The 17,260-nt window shown below is 37.0% G+C and overlaps 1 protein-coding gene across 2 annotated transcripts in view; it reads left to right on the forward strand.

Moving 5' to 3' along the window:
* The first annotated feature begins 4,672 nt into the window (after nucleotides 1-4,672).
* The window catches only part of LOC125233110 (putative inorganic phosphate cotransporter), a 30,096-nt gene continuing 17,508 nt past the window's right edge, over nucleotides 4,673-17,260 (forward strand). The window contains exons 1-2 of one of the 2 annotated variants that reach the window (XM_048138975.1): nucleotides 4,673-4,734; nucleotides 16,945-16,995. In XM_048138975.1, the coding sequence (XP_047994932.1) occupies nucleotides 16,962-16,995 (34 nt within the window). In that variant the 5' untranslated portion in view covers nucleotides 4,673-4,734; nucleotides 16,945-16,961. Of the gene's footprint in view, nucleotides 4,735-16,709; nucleotides 16,996-17,260 lie in introns of those variants that run through there. The other variant, XM_048138974.1, reaches the window with a different exon arrangement.

The following is a 17,260-nucleotide window of genomic DNA, read 5'->3' on the forward strand; positions in this document are numbered from 1 at the left end:
TTCAGTTTATTTATGGGACGGGATGAACCCCATGGATTGTTAATGTTAGAGATTCTGGAGCAAAACGTTTGAATCGAATGTTTATAAAAATATCCCGTTTTATTGCTCTTGAGTGTAAAATTCGTACCTACAATAAGATATTTTTTACACAATAGTAAATACGATACGCACTAGGCACGCATAATAAACCCATTAGTAAACATTTTTTAAACTAACTTTTAAATACTTATGTGGTAGTTAGTGTAAACTATCGTAATAATAGAATGTTGTTCTTGTATATTGCGAGTGTTGAGATCATCTAAATGGCTGAAGTTCAGCCGCTGAACTGATATTTTAAATATTTTTGTTATTTTGTACAACAGTTTTTAGTTATGTAAAAGTTTTTTTTTTAAATTTATTTACCTATACTTCTAATTATCTCTAATACATTATTCAGCTTTGCGAGTACTCTTGAATCCAAGGATCCTTTGGTGAATTATGGTGTTCCCACACATGTGCGTCAACCTGTACGTCAACCAATTGGAACCCTAGCCCACTCTACAACCATGTCAAAATGACAAGCAGTAAGAGATTTCATACAATTCATTTATAACGTCACTATGACATAACTCTACAGTGGCCTAGGGTTCCAATTGGTTGACTGTACATACCTAGTACCTACTTATGATGACAAATAATGGTAATAAGTTGAAGGACGCTTATTTACATAAAATAAACATAGGAGGAGTTTTTACTAGTTCTAGTTGCTTTTATCACAGGAAACATAGATAATATATCAGTCGAAAATGATGAAAGTAGGTTGCCGCATATGACTTAGCAACAAAGGTGTGAAGAAGAGGAGGAGCAGGCAAGGTGGGTTTAAACTTTAAGGTTCAGTAAAACTTGGTAAAACTTACGGATACTTAATACACTTCAGCATTTTGAAAAATATTTTTTGATGATGAATAATTAATAATTTGTTACACAACAAAAGTATACTAGTTATTTGTTTTACTAGGGGAGAAGATTCAAATATTGAACCGCGAGCGTAACGAGTGGTTCTAACGATGGAATCTTGGGCGTTGCGAGGGTTTCAAGGCACGAAGGTTAAACAAACTTTGCCACCGAGTGAAACACATTATTTTTCACCACACCAACACAAACAAAATACTAAATAAGTATAAAACTTCAAACTAAATGAAATCCATCAATTTATTCAATATTTATGATTCAAAATCATCGTTTATAAGTAAAATCTACCAGCCCCTTAAGGCACCAAGTTAAAATTTGTACGAAATTACTTGGCACTCTTGTAGATAAAATGCAATTTCGCTATCTGTTTTCGAACAATAAAGAGAGCCTTTACCGGTTGGGGTGGTTAAAAATATATTATATTCAAGTCGATACCTCCATGAGCTCCAGCTGAATCTTGTTAGACACACGGACAAAAAAAAATAAAAAACAATTACCTAGTCCACCCTATCTGTTTTTTTTATTTATTCCTTTTGAGAAGGGTATATTCGCGAAAAAAGATTCAAATACTTTTTTTTCTAAAATAGGTAAATTTAATGTTTTTCCTACTCCGAATCACGAGCCCTTTCGATCATACTAGATAAAAAAAATCGTCTTAAATTTAATTTTTCCACTTCGTTACCATTTTGCAAACACTTTGTACAGCGGTTACAAAGTGGAAAGTTGCAAAATGATAGAAAATTTTGGGACCATTTTTTGCCTCTTGTGTTTTGTCTTAGATCGAAAGGGCTCGTGATTCTGAGTAGGAAAAACATAAAATTTACCGACCTTAGACAAAAAATTTTTCGTGTTTGTTCTCGCTAAAATGCCCAGAAGTGAAACCCTAATGTGACATCAATGACGACATGGCCCCACGTCGTCATCGCAAATAGTTTAGAGATTTATCTTTACTCTTGATCCTACTATGTGTTTAGTGCTCTTGAATAGAATAGAATAGAATAGAATTTCTTTATTTGCCAGAATACGTATGGTACAGGATGACAACAAGTTTTATAGGTTTCAGTATTCAGTCGAAAACACGACATGCAAATAGTTAACAATATAAGATCACAATTTTACAATAATAGTACTAAATTTAGTCAGTGGGTTTTTTTACATAATAAAAAGGCACCCACTTATTAATGGTATGATACAAAAATAGAATTGACAGAAAATTATTAATACTAGTCTATAAATTTATAAAATAATATACAATATGTACGTTAAATGAATTAATGATTAAGAATTGTAGAGTTCAGCAACATATATAGAACATGAAATATAAAGTTAAATGTCAAGAAATCTGCACAATGTCAAATATTACACTATTTGTTTAATAACTTATGTTCTAAAAATTCCTTTACACTATAGAAGCAGTTTTCGGAGAGCCATTTGGTAATTTTACTATTAAATTGTTTACAATCGATTTTCTTAAGTTCATCTTGAAGGCTGTTAAATATAACTATACACATATTGTATGCATTCCTGTGGTATATAGTAGAATGTGATGGAGGCTGATATAATAAGTCTTTATATTGCGCTCTCTGATTTCCTGGCAACACATCACACCTCTTCCTAAAAAGTTCAGGATGTTTTTTTACAAACAGGCACGCCTTTTTTATATAAATACAAGGTAAAGGCAAAATATTAAACTTTTCAAACAGTGGCTTACAGGTGTCCATTATCCAGGCATTGGCTATAGCACGAATACATTTTTTCTGCCGAACGAACACTTTCTCAATATCGACGGAATTACCCCACAGTAAAAGACCATAATTAAGTACAGACGCTACATATCCATGATACGCAGTTGTTGCAGCCTCTATAGATACCGTATTCCTAAGTTTCCTTAGAGCAAATACAAATCCGTCAAGTTTGGAACAAACTACGTCGACGTGTCGTTTCCAGTTTAAGTTTTTGTCAATATTTAATCCTAAAAATTTCACATTATCCGATTTTTCTATTACTGTGTCATTATATTTGATGTCAAGCTGGCCAGGATCGGTTTGATAGGAATGAAATTGAGTATATACAGTTTTTGTCAGGTTGATATTTAAATTATTCTTGCTGGTCCAAGCTTCATATGTTAAGGCATTCTCCCCCTTAATCATGAGTGTAGTATCGTCTGCAAATAATATGCACTTTTGTGTTGTAGCTTGGGGAAGATCATTAACATATATCAGAAACAATAACGGGCCCAAATTACTGCCCTGAGGAACTCCCCATCTATTTACACGAAATTCAGACTGGAACTTTTGTTTCTCAATACTTTTCCCCAGACTGACGAATCTTTGAATTTCTGTACACTGTTTTCTGTTTGCTAGATAACTTTTTAGCCAAGTAAGTACAGAACCTCTAACTCCATATATTTCAAGCTTTCTCAAAAGAATAGTATGATTAACCGTATCAAAAGCTTTACTTAAATCAAGAAAAACCGATGTTATTGGCAATTTGTCGTTTATCGCTTCTGATATATACTTTATGAAGTGAAAGCAAGCCAATTCAGTTGATTGACCTTTCCTAAAACCGAACTGATTTGGTTTCAGTATATTTTTCTTTTCAAAATAACTCGTTAACCTTGTACACATTGCTTTTTCAAATAATTTTGATAATACTGGAACTAAAGTTATTGGTCTATAGTTGTTGGGATCTGTACGATTGCCCTTTTTAAATAATGGTTTAATAATCGATAACTTTAATTGTTCTGGGAAGATACCTTGACTAAAAGACAAATTTATAATATGTGTTAAAGGATAGGTAAGGCTTATTGCATTTAGTTTTAAAATATTCGTAATAATGCCATCATAGCCACAAGCTCTACTATTATTAAGTGACATAATTAATTTGTACACCTCTGGTTCATCAACTGGTTGCAAAAACATAGAGTTTACTTGATTTTCCAGATTGTATGTTACCTGAGGAGATACTTGTGTTATACGTTAGAGCTCGTTAACTCGATAAAATAATTATTGAATAAATTACAAATATCTTGGGGATCAGTATATATCATCTAATTAAATTGTATAGAGTCAAGACTGTTGCTTTGAAAATTATTAGATGTCGTCGATGATATTACTTGCCATGTCGCCTTACATTTATTTTTATGATTTAAAATAAGCTGTTTGTTTACTATCTTCTGTGATGCACAAATACACTTTCTAAGAATTTTATCATAGTATTTAAATAATCGTTTATTTTCATTTTTATTACAAGATGTTCTACATTTCATATACAGCTTACGTTTCGTGTAACACGACTTTTTTATTCCTTTTGTTATCCATTTTGTTTTATTTTGGCGATTACTAGTTTTTATTTTAATCAAAGGAAAACACAAGTCATAGAAAAGGCGCAAAAGGTCATAAAATTTCAAAAAGGCTTCATTAAAGTCATAAGTACTCAGAATGTCAGAAAAAGATAAGGCAGAGATACATTCAGAAAATTTTGAAATATTTTCAGAACTATAATCCCTTACGAACTCAAACCATCGAATACATTTATCAGGCCTTCGCATGTGAATAGTTAGCGTCTGAAGAGGATATTGTTATTGTTTTTGTTCAGTTAGGTAAGCCTCACATGAGGTAATAAGTAGGTACTTGACATTTCGAAGAGAGGTGATAATGTCAATCACCCACTGATAACTGAAAAATACTGAAATTCATGCGAACAAGAAGTTAGTAGGTCTCTTGTGCTCGGCCTTCTAAGAATTATAATATTTTTCTAATAAGTTGAAGAATAAGGTTCTAGGTAAGCTTTATATTTTATTTAGTATTAACATAATAAAATTGACAAAATGTACCTGTTTCTATGATACTATAACAGATTAATAAATTAAATATTTCGTGTGTTGCAAAGTCTATAAAAGTTCCCCAACAAACTGACCTAACTGTTTGTCATGCACAGCTTGAAAAGGCGAACTGTAGTAGTTATAAAATAGTCTCCATTATTTATTCAACAACAAATACTTTCTAATTTTAAACTCTTCCAAAAAGTGTTACAAAGATTAGGCGATGGTGATGTTCCTTTCAATCATAAACTTTAGGTAAGGTACAGCGGGGCAAATCTCGACTTAATCATAGTAGCTTTGTACTTTGTATAATTTATTGAAATGAATTTCCATAGAGTAGGTACCTAGTCTGTTAATTTAATATTTCTTTTTTTTGATGAATACTTTTGCTGATTAAATTGTATCTCGTTTTTTAATGCATGCTAATTATAAGATGTAATGTTTTGAAAAGAGCCGGCGTAGCTTTATTTGACGTTCATAAGCGCATTGTAATATGCCTACTTGGAAAATAAATATTTCATTTCATTTCATTTCATAACACTATACACACTTTATTTCATAATGCACACATTGTAAAACATGTAAAAAATGGGTGCGTCCCACGAGATATAACGTTAATATATATAATTTCATGTTACTAACGTTCAGCAGCAATAATGAACGTTAGATATAACACCAAAATCAATACTTTTGCAATAAATAACGCTGAATTGCCATAATATTAGTTTTACATAGCGTTTTTAGGGTTCCGTAGCCAAAATGGCAAAAACGGAACCCTTATAGTTTCGTCATGTCCGTCTGTCCGTCTGTCCGTCTGTCCGTCTGTCACAGCCGATTTACTCGGAAACTATAAGTACTACAGTGATGAAATTTGATGGGAATATGTGTTGTATGAACCGCTACAAAATTATGACACTAAATAGTAAAAAAAAGAATTGGGGGTGGGGCCCCCCATACATGTAACTGAGGGATGAAAATTTTTTTTTCGATGTACATACCCGTGTGGGGTATCAATGGAAAGGTCTTTTAAAATGATATAAAGTTTTCTAAAAAACATTTTTCTTAAAGTGAACGGTTTTTGAGATATCAGCTCTCAAAGTCGTAAAAAGTATGTCCCCCCCCCTCTATTTTTATAACTACGGGGTATAAAATTCTAAAAAAAATAGAGGTGATGCATGCTAATTAACTCTTTCAACGATTTTTGGTTTGATCAAAGTATCTCTTATAGTTTTTGAGATAGGTTGATTTAACTGTAATTTTGGTTAAGTTATTGGTTTATTATATTTGCTGCTACGGAACCCTTTGTGCGCGAGCCCGACTCGCACTTGGCCGGTTTTTAATATAACGTTTACGTTACTTAATTTCAGTTTATATACCATACACTACGTATACCGTTCACCGTGCATAACATTTCTTAATATAATGTTTAAATTAGCTAATTTCAGTTTATATACCATACACTAAGTATACCGTCCACCATAAATAACATTACTTAATATAACGATTATATTAGCTTAATATCAGTTTATATATACCATACCGTTCTCCATATAAAACATTTAACTGTTGCTAAGAAAGTAGGTTTAGGTTAGGTTAGAACTGCGACCCCCACACAAAACTGTTGCTAAGAAAGTAGGTTTAGGTTAGGTTAGAACTGCGACCCCCACACAAAACTGTTGCTAAGAAAGTAGGTTTAAGTTAGGTTAGACCAGCGACCCCCATACAAAACTGTTGCTAAGAGAGTAGGTTTAGGTTAGGTTAGAACTGCGACCCCCATACAAAACTGTTGCTAAGAGAGTAGGTTTAGGTTAGGTTAGAACTGCGACCCCCACACAAAACTGTTGCTAAGAAAGTAGGTTTAGGTTAGGAAAGAACTACGACCCCACACAAAACTGTTGCTAAGAAAGTAGGTTTAGGTTAGGTTAGAACTGCGACCCCCACACAAAACTGTTGCTAAGAAAGTAGGTTTAGGTTAGGTTAGAACTGCGACCCCCACACAAAACTGTTGCTAAGAAAGTAGGTTTAGGTTAGGTTAGAACTGCGACCCCCATACAAAACTGTTGCTAAGAGAGTAGGTTTAGGTTAGGTTAGAACTGCGACCCCCACACAAAACTGTTGCTAAGAAAGTAGGTTTAGGTTAGGTTAGAACTGCGACCCCCACACAAAACTGTTGCTAAGAAAGTAGGTTTAGGTTAGGTTAGAACTGCGACCCCCATACGAAACTGTTGCTAAGAGAGTAGGTTTAGGTTAGGTTAGAACTGCGACCTCCACACAAAACTGTTACTAATATGAAAGTAGGTTTAGGTTAGGTTAGAACTGCGACCCCACACAAAACTGTTGCTAAGAAAGTAGGTTTAGGTTAGGTTAGAACTGCGACCCCCATACGAAACTGTTGCTAAGAGAGTAGGTTTAGGTTAGGTTAGAACTGCGACCCCACACAAAACTGTTGCTAAGAAAGTAGGTTTAGGTTAGGTTAGAACTGCGACCCCCATACAAAACTGTTGCTAAGAGAGTAGGTTTAGGTTAGGTTAGAACTGCGACTCCCACATAAAACTGTTGCTAAGAAAGTAGGTTTAGGTTAGGTTAGAACTGTGACCCCCATACAAAACTGTTGCTAAGAGAGTAGGTTTAGGTTAGGTTAGAACTGCGACCCCCACACAAAACTGATGCTAAGAAAGTAGGTTTAGGTTAGGTTAGAACTGCGACCCCCATACAAAACTGTTGCTAAGAAAGTGGGAAAGGTTAGGTTATTATGCATTTAAAATCTTACACACAGAATGAACGTCGCCTTTTGATGTTAGAATAATTTATTAATATATGTTATAAATATTAGGTATCCTTAACGTTATATACATTAATCTTTATATACACTGATATTATAGAGAATAAACATTATCCACTTCGAAATTAGATGATTTGCTATTATCGATTTTGAGCATTATAACCAGTGAACGTTATGCTGAACAAGCTTATACAAAGTGAGCGTATATTTTATAAGTAATATACGATACGTTTTTATATCTCGTATTACTTACCCGTAAAAAATATGGAATAGTTACATTTGCCCCACAGTCGCAATTTGCCCCGCTGTACCTTATTTGTCAACTGAAGTGAAGTAGCCTTTGTAAATTTGCTAGCGACCTGTCATGTCACTGCAATATTAGTCGTACGATTTTTTTTTTTATTATTTGTCCTTAATTGCTAAGAGTTGCACTAAAACTTGAACAGTTTTATGTGCTCAGCCCTTTGGGGATCACAGATGTGAGTTTATGTACATATGTTCTTTGAAAGAAAACATATTTATTGGGTATAAAAAGACCTATGTAAGTACAACACAATACAAAACAAGTGAACCGGTGTACCAAATAGGATGCCGCTCAGCGTAGACCGTGTCTAAGAGACACGGCACTGATTTTCAGGGCTTTGTGCCACCAAACGACGATACCCATACAATTTCGTTACTTTATTTATATCTTTCATTATGATAAACGAGCAATTCTTGTATATTTATTTATTTATATATTTATTTATATATACCGACGATCTCGGAAACCGCTCTAACGATTTCGCTGAAATTTGTTTTGTGGGGGTTTTCGGGGTGAAAAATCGATCTAGCGTAGCCTTAGATCCCGGAAAACGCGAATTTTCGAGTTTTCATGAGTTTTTCTTTCGCATTTGTAAACGTAAAATATGGTCCTTAATTTCGCCGCGCGCGCATCGATTCCGCTTAGCTCAGTCGCACGAGGTCGGTCTAATGTACGCAGATAGATCGTAGGTGTCAGGGTTTCGAATCCCGGTCAGAAATTAAGTTTTTGTTTTTTGTCTTTTTTTTTTTTTTTTTTGTATTTATAAGAGTTTTTTTTTTATCTAAAGACGTGATATATTAAAATAGAACCGAGCGAAGCTCGGTCGCCCAGATATTCTTTCATTATGATCTGACAGTCCTGTCTTATACACTTGTATCATTACCAACAAATCGACACCACTACCAACAAATCGACTTTCATATTATGAAAAATTACATAATCCTCATTGGGGTCTTGCAACATTCTGGGAATAAACAGAATAAATAGCATGAATCTTTAGACTGGTGCTGTAGACTCACCATTGTTGTGACCGGATCATCTCAATCCCAAAGCTATTCTTAACTAGAGCGCCTGGAAGTAATTTATCACTTGTCGTGCGTAATTGCGTATGCGTAAGTATGCTAGTAAAACTCTAGTTCTTACCGGGTAATACCGAGTTTGTTGCTGGCGGTGTCCTCATAATAGAAAATAATGATTGTATGTGTATTTCTGACAAATCAATACTATATAGGGTGTATTTTTGATATTACCTCATATTTGAAAAACATAAACATAACATATATACATAATCACGCCTGTATCCCATAAAGGGATAGTCAGAGCACATGAACTACTAGTTTTAGTACCACTCTTGGAAAAAAGGGGTTGAAGGAAATTGAAATTGTGACATTGCAGTGATAGGTTGCCAACCTCTCGCCTACGCCACAATTTAACCCATATCCCACAGTCGACTTCTACGACACCGACATTTTTTAGGGTTCCGTACCTCAAAGAGGAAAAACGGAACCCTTATAGGATCACTCGTGTGTCTGTCTGTCCCTCTGTTACAGCCGATTTCTCCGAAACTACTGGACCGATTTACTTGAAATTTGGTACACATGTGTAAACCTGTGGCCCAAAGACGCACATGTAATTTAATTAAATGAAATTTAATTATACGGGTCACTTTTGGGGGGTAAACTTGAAAATTAAAAATCAAAGTTATTAAAACTATATTGTGTTATATATCAAATGAAAGAGCATTTTATGAGCATTTGAAATATATTTTTTTAAAATTTTTAATTTTGGTACTTTAGAAGTAATTTAAGAAAATAGACAAAAAATGACCATTCCCCCCCCCCCCCCCCTTATCTCCGAAACTACTTAGCGTAAAATTTTCAAAAAAATACACGAGTTAGCCCTCTACCTCTAGATTACAGGAAAACCTATTAAAAATCTACAGTCAAGCGTAAGTCGGACTTAGGAGAAAAAAACTCAAATTAAGATTTTCACTCACTGACGCTGCAAGCAGTTACTAAACGTCTTAAAATTTTGTAAGCGTGATGGACAGGTAGAAAGAAATTAATTTCTGTCTTTTTCTTTTTAGAAATTGTTCAATTTTTTTTTTCATTTGCGGAAATGACTTAAGTTCCTACTAAAAAGGAGGCGCTTAAGACCGTTTGTAAGTGGACTGAGCAAAATTTTGTTCAAATCGGTCCAAAAAAAGGTCTCTGTTGACGAAAACATAGAATTTGTGCCACCGACAGCCCAAATCTGAAGTCCATTTTGCTCTATCTCTTATCGTTTCCGAGATATATAGGTACGTAAAGTCTTGAAAGTGCGAAAAGTTAACTTTGCCATCACAGTCGTTCAGGCGCTCATGAGTTCTTTGTATGGAAAAGTCGAAAACTGACTCGCACTTGACCAATGTTCATAGAACGTTGTGGTTTTTTACGCGGGTCCGCGACTGACGACGTTCGAATACTTCGAATCTTTTGTTCGGAAATGTTTGAGGGTGGTTTCTTTGAAACGTCGCCGGCGGCGGGTGGTTCGACGGGCGAAGGTCACACGCCGCACGCGACGGTCTGTATTCGTTTTGTACAATAGCAACGGACGGCGGGTGGCGTCTTGATATGGAAAATGACTGACTTCACTAAAGATAATGATGAACTCATTGAGGTAATACTAGAGAGGACACTGCGAGCAAAAAGTTTGCGCTACAAACGTAAGTCCATGGACTTATGTTGCCTCAGTCAGTCTCTGCGCGTAGCGTGAGGAGGTTGTTTCTGCCTGCACACAAATAAAATGTAAAAATGCCTTCCTGCGCAACAAGATGCTGTTTAAGCCATACGAGAAAATCGAATAAAATTGACGTGTCACATTTCATCGGTTAGTATACACGCTATGTTAATCGATCTTTATTTAAGTAATTATTTCAATGAAGGGACGCGCTCCTCAGTTGAACGAAATCATAGATTAATCGCATCATAATCGCACAGACTTGACATGTAGGTAATGAAGTATAGTAATTGTGATTATATTCTGTTTGTAATATATAAAAGAGAAATGTTAAATTTATTTCACGTTATACTTATGAATACTACATAGTTCTAACACGAGTCACGATATTTTCATACAATAATAACCTATGATTTTCTTCAAGGGCAATTAAGGTCAGTGTGGAGAAGACCGTCTACCCGGAAAGACCGTCTATTGACTATAACATTTGTGTTTATATATCCACGCCTCTCACACCTCCGAACGTATACCAGTTTTTCATCCTCAAGCCATTGGTCTTCAGTACATATCCCTAGGACGAACACTAGTTAACAATAATCTTGATTTGTGTTTCGAACTCGAACATCGAGTTCAACATGGTTCCGCAAAAAATTAAAATAATATAGAAGCAGTCGGAATATTTGTATAATTGTATGTGTAACGTAGTCATTTAATAACCGTTCTTTCTGACTAGTACTATTAATTTACTCAAAACGCGCTCAATTTCTAGTTTTATGTTCTGAAATATGTAACTTAGAAATTGTGCCTACTCAGAAAGTCCGGCATAAAAGAGAAAGGCAAGACCGGCATATGACAAACAAGGAGTTGCCAACCTTTTTTAGGCTTTATTGGAAATAAGTCGAGTGTAAACGATATCAATATATAAGTACGTTTTTGGCTTATGGTAGTTGTACCGTTTTTGATTTTTACTTCGAAATACAGTTTTGGTAATGATTCGTATGGAGTTACTAAAATCATTAAAAACGGTTTTACCCGACTATTTTACGGCTACCCGACCGTTAATTGACATTGCTGACTGTCACTTTGACACAAAAGTTGTCATGGGTGTCATCAAATATGTTTTCGAGGGTGCTGATTTAAAAATTAAATACCACTTTGGAATCTGACATTGCTGACTGTTACTCTGATACAAAAGTGGTCATGGGTGTGGTCAAATAGGTTCTCGGGGGTGATGATTCCAAAATGAATAATCAATCTGGAATTTGACATTGCTGACTGTCACTTGACACAAAAGTCTGGTAGTGACTATAGCAAAACCCAGACATTGCTAAGAAATGTTACCAAACTAATTCACGTACCTATCCTATTACATTTACTTAATAACAAAGTTTCAAAAACAAATAAGTAGTTGGATTTATATGAGCCTGTAATATCGTGACTAAATTGGACCTGAAAAGAAAAGGTTATGAACCCCATCTACGGGACATACGCCGGTCTTGCCTTATAAATGAAAAAATGCTTAGATGTTTAAAATTTCAACGTTGTTTTATTAATTATCTAGCACATTCTGCCCTGTTATTACGTAAAATAACAATGATCATGGTTTTGGAACCTAGTCTCATATGAAATTACGCGACAACAAGCACTAGACGGTCTTCCCGTACTCACCGCGGGGGGACGGTCAACCCGCCGAGCCTTAAAAAAATTGATTTTTATCGCTTAAAATTACCTTATTTCGCCACAATATTAAAAAAGCTTTGTAAAATATAATATTTGCTATCCCATAGGACCATGCGCATTACGCCAGACTACATTCATTATAGAGTTTTATCCACTCAAACTTTATTTCAAATAAACTATGCCGGTCTTGCCCGCACTGACCTTAAAGTATATGAAAAAAATCAATAATGTATTTTTGTTTCACTTAGTAGAACTTAAATATAGCACAATGTATGATAGTGCTAAAATTAAACTACTTAGTATTTTACAAAAAGTATAAAAAAAGGTCTACACTAAGAGTGTCGCGTCTAGGTGGTCATTGGTCAAGTCTTACTCTATGACACGGTACCTCCCCACGCATGCGCCGCGCGCTGCCGGCCGGAGCACAGACTTTGTTTGGGGTGTCATTTCTAGTATGTTAGTACACAGTAATTCAATGGATGAATTGTACTTCTGTGAACTGTTTTCGATATAATCGAATATATGATGTAATTTTTTCTTTACTACAATGCAAGTGTTTGAGTACCAAGTTAAAAATTTCACTTTCTTTTTGCCGGTTTCATACAAAAATATCGTTTGACTGTCTCTTTTTTTGGGTAAAATCAATATTTACATGGAAACGGATTAAGTCGCGTATAATCTTCTTCCTCTAAGAATTACAATGTAAGTATTTTTGCATTCATTTTGATCAGAGCACAACACAACAGTTCAAAAATCAGTCTACCAGAGCTTCTGAGTTCCGTTGCCGGCGACGGGTGACCAAGGGTCAGAAAACCCACGCACCCGCGACCGACGGCGTATGGCACAGCGGCACATGCGGCTCACATCCAGACGCCGCCGGGCGCGTGTGACGGGCCAGAGAAACCAGGGCCTTTAGGCCTAGGTGATTATCGCCGCGCCGCAGAGGACGCGCTGAGGGGGGGGCGGTGCCTACAGCAGTTGTAGTTGTATGCATACCTAGCTCACGTACACAGACGCGTCCGCTGGCGCCGCCAGGGGCGGCTCACTCTGCTATCCTATCGCCGCGCTACAAGTATATCCTGGCGGCCGCGAGTTCGCGGCCTACTCAGGGGTGGCGCACATTCTCACGGAATGCACGTTCGCACTTTCTATTGTTACTTTACTTCGCGAGGTTTTTTAAGCGATGTACGCGGGTGGAATGGCTAATAATACTTAGTTAAATAGACATATTGAATAAAATAAATACCAAAAGATATTCTTATACAGATCTACTAAAATCGCTGCCAATAGAAATTGTCAACAATGTAAACAAACCATTACATAAAATATCAATACTTTAGCACAATTTTATTAGTTTAAAGGTTGAGGATCGTAATGTGATATGAATTGATTAAATAACACATGGATTTAGCCAGTACCTGATGAGTTAGAATGCAAATTAAATACATTTTGACTACAAGGTTGGTTTACATTGTTCACAAGTTCTATTGACGGCGAATTTACTGATTAAGGGCCGGCTGCACCAAACCGTCTGGCACCGTTAAAGCGTTCGTTAAATTTTATTGTATGAGAAGTTCCATAGAAATCTGCTGAGTGACGATGATGTGTCTGTCAAATGTGGTTGAAATGTGGTTGGTGCAACTGGCCCTAAGTCCCACGGAAAAGTTCAATAAGGCTTGTGATGTTGGAACCTTGAATAAAAATATATAAATACAGCGTATATACCTAGAAAGTACTCAAGACTTGAATATAATAATATAACATTTAATGTGAGTATTAATTCGTTTGGATCTATTGGTAACCCTATCACCGGACGCCGCGCACGTGCGGCTCGTTTCTTTGTAAGAATGTTGTAGGTATTTAAAAAGGCGGCATTTCGGAAACATCAAAGCAGTGGGCCTTCTGTACTTGTGCTATTATATATTCTGTGGCGCCGCGCCGGTGTCCGCGTGCGCTCTCTGCAGTGTGCGCTGCCGCTGCCACGAAACGTTTACCTACTCCGTGTAATACTGATAAAAGAAAGTATTGACATGAATTCACACGTTTCGGAAATGACTGTAGGTATTTTAAATATTTTAGCACAATATGTTTTTCTCAAACATGCAATGAAATATTGTCTTTACGTTCCTTAAAATGGGCTGGGAAGTATCGCTTTTTGGGCGCAACAACTCGAGAGGACTGTAAAGGGATTTCATATTATTTTTCAGGCCTTAGGCCTGCAAAGTAACTTTTTTTTATAAAATATTGTCCTTTAGAGCATTTTTTTTTATTTCATTGTATGTTTGAGAAAAGCACTATACATGCCTCTGCGTGAAAACGGATTCCCGGCCTCGTATCCCTATCCGGCCTCGCTCGCACGCTCGCTCGGCCGTATATACCCACTTGGCCGGAAATCCTCATTTTCCCGGCCTCTGATGTAATGTACTATTTTGCCTCTTATTGCCTATTATACAATATATATATACCTACTATGGCAATTCTATCACAGCGCAGAATATGCAGAAGCCGTGCAGAAGCCACATGGTGGTCTGTGGCAGAAACTCAATAGACATTTTTAGAGTTTTTAAAATAAGTACCTAAGTAGGTACGTGAAGTAACATGGTAAATAAAAAAATATCATTAGATACTTATTGCGAAGATGTAAACAATTTCCTTCGTTTTGCCACATATCAATAATTACCTATCTATATTAAATTCATTAATCCGTATACATTACATTTTTACAGTACGGTAATACTTACCCCGTTATTCATAAACGTACACTAAAGTTATCAAGCCGATAAAGTTCGTTTGTCCCTTTCCGACGTATTGGTGTGATAGAAAGGGACAAACGAACTTTATCGGCTGGATAACTTTAGTGTACGTTTATGAATAAAGGTGTTAAAATTTATAGGTACGAAATTTTACATAAAATACCTACTTTAAAATAAAATAAAAAATGTTGAATTTGGTTAACATTATAAAAGACCTCACGCAAGCTGTACTAATTAGTTCGCGAATTCGTCGAGAGGTGGCGCTAAACACAATTATGCTCATTAGAGAACCTATACTTCTAGCCTAGCCCAGTCTTTAGACTTATGTGAGTAACGTAAAAGTACCTAATAGTTTTGTAGGTACGGAACCCTCGGTGGGCGAGTCCGACTCGCACTTGGCCGGTTTTTTCATACAAAATAATTAAGCACGCAATGAATGCTAGGTATTTTTGTTAGCTGACTTGACGTACGAAGTAGTACAGTGGGCCAAGAAAGTGGTCTACCAGTTTTGACAAAAGTTTCTGTGAGCTCTAACGATCGCTAAGGTTGACTTGGCACATGGAATGACGTAAATATACGCACTTACAAATAGTGCGTTAGGGACGGCCAGATGTTTTATCATTTATCGCGTGACCATACTTCCCTTTTTTTTTTTACGTGGAGTAATGCATTTACGCATTCCGTCTAGCCGGGGAACTAGGACGGATATGTCGGGCTCGTGGCCAAGGGGCCAAATACCGACTAAACCCTCCACGGTATGCCCGTCTCGCAGCAATGGTGACGATGAACACGGGATCGCAGAGCATTCTACCGCGAACATGTCTGCTGCCGACAGCCGAAACTGTCCCCTCGTTGGACCCGAAGGCCCTGGAGCCGAAGCTCCCCCTCTCGGAGGCAGTGTGCAGGGCGACACCACACACTGGACCCTCTTGACAACCTCCACGCCGGGAGGAGACGGAAAACCCCGGGTTCCACCTCCTCAGGTTGCCGTAGCGATTTTTTATAGAGGTGGTCATCCTCGTGGCCACCACGCCGGCGCCGGTCAGCAGTGGCAACCACCCCGACCATCATCATAGGCCCTCTGCCTAGACAGTTACGGGGACCGCAGTTTTATACAGGTCAGCGGTATTCCTATGCCCTCACACGCGCCCAAGAGCGCTCAGCCCGAAGGCCCTCTCCAGCACACACTCGGGTGAACTCTCCCTCAATGAGAGGACACCCTCAACCCCCCCACGACAGGACATTGGCAGCACCGATAAGGAATCACTTGAAACTCCAGAGATTACTTACCGTTGCCCCCGGGGCGCACCGTCCAAGACCCTTACCCTTCCCCCGGATCAGCTGATCAAGAGGAATGAGAAGGGACCTGGCACACTGGGAGGTTTCCTGTCCGTAGCACCCCGTGACCATACTTCCCTGCCTGGTCATTAAGTATTATGTCATATTACATGCCTTAAAATGTATTTTCATTGAAATAGTTATATTTACATCAACAGCATACAACGGCAAATATTGATTAAGTATAGTATTATTTTTAAAAAATCCTTGAAATTGACTGATCCAAGGACTCTGGTGGCATTTCCTCCTTGTATGGCAATGCCGAATACGTGCGAGGAAGCCGCCATATACTAATAACGTTTCGACTGCATTCGCTAATCGAGACCCGCGCTAGCGAACTGTGTTTGAGAAAAAATCGTGACCGCTTAGCGTAAATAAGGAAATAAAAGTACAAGTAATAGTGTTCGGAGGGCTATGACGAAAACGTCGCGCTGTAAAACAAGGAACCAAGTCGGCACGGCGTTTTATCTTTCAGTGCGCCTCCTGTAGTCAACACCTCTACACCTGTAACACCTGTCATAAAACTTGAGTGCCCGCGTCTCTGCAGCCGTATGACTTGTACACAGTGATGAGTTCAGTTTTATTGTGTTTCTAGATACTACCTACTTCAACATGTTGACAGGGTGGAGGCTGGTTCTATCAAAATGTAAGTACATCTTAGTTCAATGTAAGGATTTGTATTTAACTATTATTTGTCTTTATTCTATAATTGGATACAAGAAGAGGCCTTAATCGGTATGCACAACTATCACATTTCTTATAATTTTAAAATGAACTGCTGATTGTATGAAGTATTTATTCCATCATCTGTACAACCAAAACGTTTTAATTGAACTATTGTTTTAATTGAACTATTTTAATTGAATGTTTATTATCATTTGGTTTGGTCATCACACTTGTTTCTTGACTGT

Source organism: Leguminivora glycinivorella, chromosome 14, assembly GCF_023078275.1.
Source record: "Leguminivora glycinivorella isolate SPB_JAAS2020 chromosome 14, LegGlyc_1.1, whole genome shotgun sequence".
Lineage (NCBI taxonomy): Eukaryota > Metazoa > Arthropoda > Insecta > Lepidoptera > Tortricidae > Leguminivora > Leguminivora glycinivorella.